The following is a 5,855-nucleotide window of genomic DNA, read 5'->3' as shown; positions in this document are numbered from 1 at the left end:
TATCAGTTTTATAATCAGCATATAGCAACAAATCAAGGACTAATGTAAACTATTTAAAATGCCACTACTATTAGTCGGTAAGAGAGCACTACTAACTTGTACTAAGCTCTAAATAAATATAAACAGCTATTGATCAAAAAATGTGTTTAATTCCTTCCTGAAACACCATCCTTTATAGAAAAATCATCATTTTGAAATTCGTGTTTAGTTTTATACGTATTTATTTTAGTACACGTCCCAACGTTATTTAAATAAATGCCAGACCGCTAGGCCTTCATATATAAATTACATAATCTATTTACAAAAAGAATATCAGGTTTCACATTGCGACTGTATAAGTGTATAAATATCTTCAAAATGAGTACATGTTCAAGAATTACGTTATTAACTAATAAGTACAACGGAATTGCGTGGAATGCTCCACATCTTCACTTTGTGTTATTTTTATCAGACTCTGTTTGTCTCACAGAATGTGAGAACCTTTCGTTCCACTAACTCAACTTTTGTCTTTTTACATGCTCATAACTGATATTTTTTTTATGCTAGCTTCTGCTACGATCGTTTACGCGCCTTATGCGATGCTCGATCCTGGGGCAATTTAAACTCAAGGGGATCATAGTCCTCATAAGCGAGCTTTCGCTCTGGCGCCGACTCAGGTAACTTGTTGATTTTCTGCAATCGTGCAAGAACAATCTGCAAATGCCGACCAATATAGTCCTCGGCGGGTGCCAACCGTTGGGCGTACTGCAAGCATGCAGCTGCCTTTGCCAGCCTCTTACGTTCCACGAACACCACACAGAGGTTGTGCAAGCCCTGAGTGTTGTGCGGATCGTAGTAAAGTATGCTGCGGTAGCACTTCTCGGCCTCGTCCAGATCCTTCATATGATTTATGTAGATATCGCCCAGCAGGATCAAGCCCTTAACATGCGAAGGGTGATGTCGAATCAGTTGATTTAGAAATGGCACTGCATCCAAAGGCCGTTTTGTGTCGGCCAGTAGCAGAGCCAGATTAAAAAGTGCACTACGAAAGTCTGCCTTTAGGTGTATAGCTCTCTTGAAAAACTGCTCAGCCTCATCAAAACTTGACTCGTCCATGGCCAGCATACCCAGGTTGAAGTACACCTTCTCGTTCTGATCATCATTCTCCAAAACTTTGTACAGCCGAGAGCGGGACACCCGGCGGGCTTCCTCGCCGCCCAGTTCCTGCAGCAGAATAGCCGAATTCAGCAATGCCTGTTCGTGCTCCGGGTACAGTTCGATTGCCTTGTTAAAGTACACCTGTGCCTGCTGGCTCTTGCCCTGCTCGAGGAAAACTACTCCCAGATTATAGTAGATGTCTGCATTTTCATTATCATAAAGCAGTGCCTGCTCGTACACCTCCTGTGCTTGAGCTGTGCGATTCAGCTTCATAAGAATGTCGCCACGATTGATGTAAGCCTGTAAAATACAGTTTTGTAAGTATTGGTATTAGAAAAAAAATAATCTTTAAATCTTACTTGAACATAGTCACTCCTCATGCTGATAGCCTGGCGGTAGAGATGGTCAGCCTCCTCCAGACGCGTTTGATTCTTGGCTATGAGATTCGCCAGGTTGATGAACACATTTAAGTGATTAGGAGCTATGCGCGCATGGTAGCTGACACCCGGCTTAGCTTGTGGAAACAGAGCCTTAGCCTGAACATAGGCTTCTTCTGCCTCCGCATACCGCTTGAGATTATTGAACGTGCGACCCACATTGATGTGGGCTCCGATGTCATCGGTCTGAATGCGCACGGCCTGCTGGAAATAGAGCAATGCCTCTTCGAACTTTCCTTCGTTTTCCAAAGCGTGTCCCACGTTGTTGTACAGCTTGGCGTTGCGCTGATTTACATGCACGCCAGACATGAACAGGGAGTATTCTGTACGCCAATCTGAATTGCGTTGATGCGTTTTCAGCGCGTGCGTTAGGAGCAGGATAGCGAGAGCCGCTTGTGAAAAGCGTTGCCAGCTTACGCTTCCACGGCGCTGCAGCTGCTCAAAGCCATAGGCCACCAGCAAGCAGTAACCCATGGATGGCATGTACAAAATGCGTTCTGCCACCACAAATCCCACGGGGAAGAACAGATTAGAGGCGGGAAGAAAGGGCAGCACCATCCAGCCCAGACACATTATAAGAGTCCGCGACAGGGCGAGATTGCGGGTAAAAGAGGCCTTGGCTACCATAGCCCCTAATGCCAAGAAGGTTAGCAATGTGGTTATGTTGCGAGAATCTGTAAATCCCTGTAGCAACGGAACAGTGCCTGAAAAGGAGTTTATCTTATTTTATTGAACTTCTTATACACTTTAGAGTATTTCTTACCCATTGTCCAGTCGCAGCAGAGCAGAGATGGGCAGAGTAGCAGCCAGCAGTTCAGGTAAATGAGGTAGCCGTAAGTAAGTTGTCTCTCAGGAGTATCCGCTGCAGAGGCTGGATTATCAAAACGCGTAAAGATGGGCAACTGTGAACCCATCACGTACACACGGCCCACCAAGAGGGCCAACGTGATGCCAACCAGGAAGATCAAACGTTTCCACAGCGTCGACGAGGACCAGCGTCGAATGCCCGAAGGATTCGACAGCTTTGGCGATTGATGCTCGGCCCGCTCCTCGAACAAGCGCAGCACAAAATGGCACAGGTGCAGTGGCCGTAGTTGATGCACCACGAACAGCTCATAGACCACGCAGATGCCGGCAATGGTGATGCCCTGCTCCTTGCACAGCATGGAGGCTAGCAGGCAACTGCCAAAGCAGCCAAAAAGCGTCAGCCAATTGGTGCGTCGAGGATAGCCCGAGTCGCCAACGGACTTCGCGTAGCTTAAAAATGCGGCCAGGAAGCAAATGGAAGAGAGCAATTCAGCACGCCCGACGACGCCAGTAACCGCCTCCGTGTGAACCGGGTGCACGGCAAAGAGCAGCGAGGCCACGAAAGCGCATGTGTTGAGTTGGGAGACTGATGATGGGGATGAGGCCGAAATGGCGTTACTGCCCGATGCGGCACACTGACGCAGCAGCAACCGGCAGACCCGACGCCACAAAAGGCACACCGACAAGTGCAGCAGCAGGTTGACTAAGTGGTATCCAAATGGCTCCAGTGCATGCAGCAAGTAGTTAAAGCGGAAAGTCAGCACGGTGAGCGGGCGATATGACTTGTGGGACTGCTCCTTGCGCATCGGCGTGCCCCAGAAATCGTTGAGGAAGACATTGATCAGCGGTGTGTGTGGCCGCAGATCCTTGTTGTCCCTAATGGCGCTGATGTCATCGAAGACCAGCCCGCACTGAGTGCCGTTGTAATAGCAGACGATGCAGGCAACGCATATACACAGGAACTCAAGCAGGTTGCGTTGCGGGGAGCTTGTAACCCGTTCCCGCTCCTGCTCGCGTTCCCTCGGCAAAATGGAGGGTGCATACTGATGGGTTCCGGGGTTGGGGTTCGTTGACATGTTGCGTTGCGTTGTGTTTCGCGTTACTTCGTGAAAGGCTTCATGTATCCACAATTGTTCGTTCAGGCGGAGAAAAATTGCATGTAGGGCTTTCCCCAGCCACGGTCGGCAGGTCCCTAGATGGCCTGAAAAAAGGGTGAAATGGGAAAACTATTAGTTGGTTAACTGGAAAGCGTATTAAATATACAATCCCACCATTTTCAGTATAGACACTTCCCGTTAAAGACGAAGCCCTTAAACGTAGGCTACATTTTTTTTAAAGGGGAATCCCCCGAGCAACAAACTTGTGCAGTAATGTATATGTAAGCCCCTTTGCGTCTTTTCCGGATACACACCAAAATCCTCTTACTTTCCGTAGTTCCCCCTCCACAACTTACCGATTTTCCCTTAATACAAAGTGCTTTTAATGACAAACTTTCTACCGCTTTTTATGACAACTTGAAGTTATACAAAGAAGCAAAAACTGATTGCGGAAAAAATCAATTAATACGCAACAAAGTAACTCCTTCCCGGTTACTGTCCTGGTTACCGACTGCACACACAAAAGCCCGAAGTTAACAAAGTTGTAACCCGGGCGGACCGACAGAGCTCCGGATCCGGACTTTTGGGTACGCACAAGTATACGGAAGGAGAGCGTTTTAAAGCGGCGAAGAGCGCGTGAGAGATTTGTTTGCATAAACTGTTGTAAATGTTGCGGGACCTGGAGCATTACTAGGCGGGGCACATCGGTGGGCAGATGGGCGGATGCCACAATGTTGCACTCAATGCCATCGATTTTCCGGGCGTGCAGTCAAAACAAACCACCACAAGCGAAGTAAGCGAGTTCGTAAAGAGCGAAAAAGGGGCCTAGCAGCTGGAGCTGGAGAGGATTGCATCTCAGCTGAGCGCAACTTTGTTGCACGACCGACTTTTCCCGAAGGACGACCGGGCGGACACGTGCTCCGTTTACCCTTATTCCATTTTCCCGCCAAGAGCGGCACATGCGCGCTCCCGCCTCCTTGCACTTTCACTTGCCAGGACGTGCGCTCTCCATGCTCATGGCTCTCGCGCACGGTGAGCGCAAAATTAATGGCCGTGTGTGTTTTTGTAAAATTACTTTGACCGAGATACGGGGCACTGGCGAAGGATAAGGAAATGGGGATGGCTATGGGCGCTGGAGCCGGAGAGCCTGCCGGATGTCCTCTCCCATTTTAGTGACATGGACATGGACGCCATTACAACGGCGATGGCCTCGCACACGCACATAATCACACGGCCGCAAACAAACCCGATTTGCCAACTTTGTTTCAATTTGCCAAAAATTACAATGTTGCGGTGCGAGCTTTGACCACTGTTTGACAGAAGAGTTCTCACACCACCCAGTCGTTCACATACTTGTTGAGGTGGTTCCATGGCCTCGAAACTGAATTACATTTTAATAAAAATCAGAGCCAAATGCGCGACTTGTACGTGGATTATTGTTGTGTTATCGATAAGCCGATGGTCTGCTTGCTCTTCCTCTTCCCTGCCAGCCATTCGCAGCGAACACTTATCGATACGCGGCGATAGTTCCATCGCGTGGCTTCCACCACTATCGCGTTGTCGTAAAAGAAAAAACCTGGGAAAGCAGAAACTGGCATTTTCCTGCAAAATTGTAAAAGTTTCTCAATAAACTAGAAGCAATCATGTCCACGGAGGACTTTTATTTACGCTACTACGTCGGACACAAGGGCAAGTTCGGGCACGAGTTCTTGGAGTTCGAGTTCCGGCCGGATGGCAAGCTGCGGTACGCCAACAATTCCAACTACAAGAACGACACCATGATCCGCAAGGAGGCCTTCGTCCACCAGTCCGTGATGGAGGAGCTAAAGCGGATCATCATCGATTCGGAGATCATGCAGGAGGACGATCTTCCCTGGCCGCCACCAGATCGCGTGGGTCGACAGGTGCGTTGTCTCCACTCAGGAGCTAGAGCTCAACTAACTAACCATGTGTCTATTTCAGGAACTGGAGATCGTCATCGGGGACGAGCACATTTCGTTCACCACGTCGAAAACCGGATCATTGGTGGACGTGAACCGATCGAAAGATCCCGAGGGCCTGCGATGTTTCTACTACCTGGTGCAGGATCTCAAGTGCCTGGTCTTCTCACTCATTGGCCTGCATTTCAAGATCAAACCCATATAAGCCGTATCCTCCACCCCAAATATAGCCTATTAATCGGACACATCGTATTTTGTAATGGAACCTCTACAATACTTGTAATTGTATTAGCTATAACGTAGTACTTTTTGGTACAGTTTGCAGTGAATAAAAAGTGAATGGAGAATACTTTATTTTTAATGCATTGAATACAGTCTAGTCCAACGTAGACACTATGACTGTGCTATAGAAACAAATAGCGGACCCAAAAGTGAAC

The 5,855-nt window shown here is 48.2% G+C and overlaps 2 protein-coding genes across 2 annotated transcripts; one reads left to right on the top strand and one right to left on the bottom strand.

The window, feature by feature from the left end:
- Window positions 1-203: 203 nt before the first annotated feature.
- Window positions 204-4,968, bottom strand: LOC120445022 (protein O-mannosyl-transferase Tmtc3). Its single transcript, XM_039625093.1, has 4 exons — window positions 4,832-4,968; window positions 2,338-3,582; window positions 1,497-2,278; window positions 204-1,437 (listed from the first exon to the last, which is right to left on the bottom strand). Exons 2-4 carry the CDS (start codon window positions 3,455-3,457, stop codon window positions 553-555), a joined length of 2,787 nt encoding a protein of 928 aa, XP_039481027.1. The 5' UTR covers window positions 3,458-3,582; window positions 4,832-4,968; the 3' UTR covers window positions 204-552.
- A 34-nt stretch (window positions 4,969-5,002) lies between these two features.
- Window positions 5,003-5,767, top strand: LOC120445069 (protein mago nashi). The gene is made up of 2 exons (XM_039625195.2): window positions 5,003-5,382; window positions 5,441-5,767. Exons 1-2 carry the CDS (start codon window positions 5,122-5,124, stop codon window positions 5,621-5,623), a joined length of 444 nt encoding a protein of 147 aa, XP_039481129.1. The 5' UTR covers window positions 5,003-5,121; the 3' UTR covers window positions 5,624-5,767.
- Window positions 5,768-5,855: the final 88 nt, after the last annotated feature.

Source organism: Drosophila santomea, chromosome 2R (assembly GCF_016746245.2).
Source record: "Drosophila santomea strain STO CAGO 1482 chromosome 2R, Prin_Dsan_1.1, whole genome shotgun sequence".
Classification (NCBI taxonomy): Eukaryota; Metazoa; Arthropoda; class Insecta; order Diptera; family Drosophilidae; genus Drosophila; species Drosophila santomea.
This window is presented reverse-complemented; position numbering and strand designations above follow the sequence as displayed.

Bases quoted from the DNA above. Each gene is read 5' to 3' on its own strand.
- LOC120445022 (XM_039625093.1), bottom strand. From the start codon at position 3,457: ATGTCAACGAACCCCAACCCCGGAACCCATCAGTATGCACCCTCCATT. The intron at 2,279-2,337 runs GTAAGAAATACT...ACTCCTTTTCAG, and splicing joins CTGCTGCGACTGGACAATGG to GCACTGTTCCGTTGCTACAG. The intron at 1,438-1,496 runs GTAAGATTTAAA...TGTATTTTACAG, and splicing joins TGAGGAGTGACTATGTTCAA to GCTTACATCAATCGTGGCGA.
- LOC120445069 (XM_039625195.2), top strand. From the start codon at position 5,122: ATGTCCACGGAGGACTTTTATTTACGCTACTACGTCGGACACAAGGGC. The intron at 5,383-5,440 runs GTGCGTTGTCTC...TGTCTATTTCAG, and splicing joins CAGATCGCGTGGGTCGACAG to GAACTGGAGATCGTCATCGG.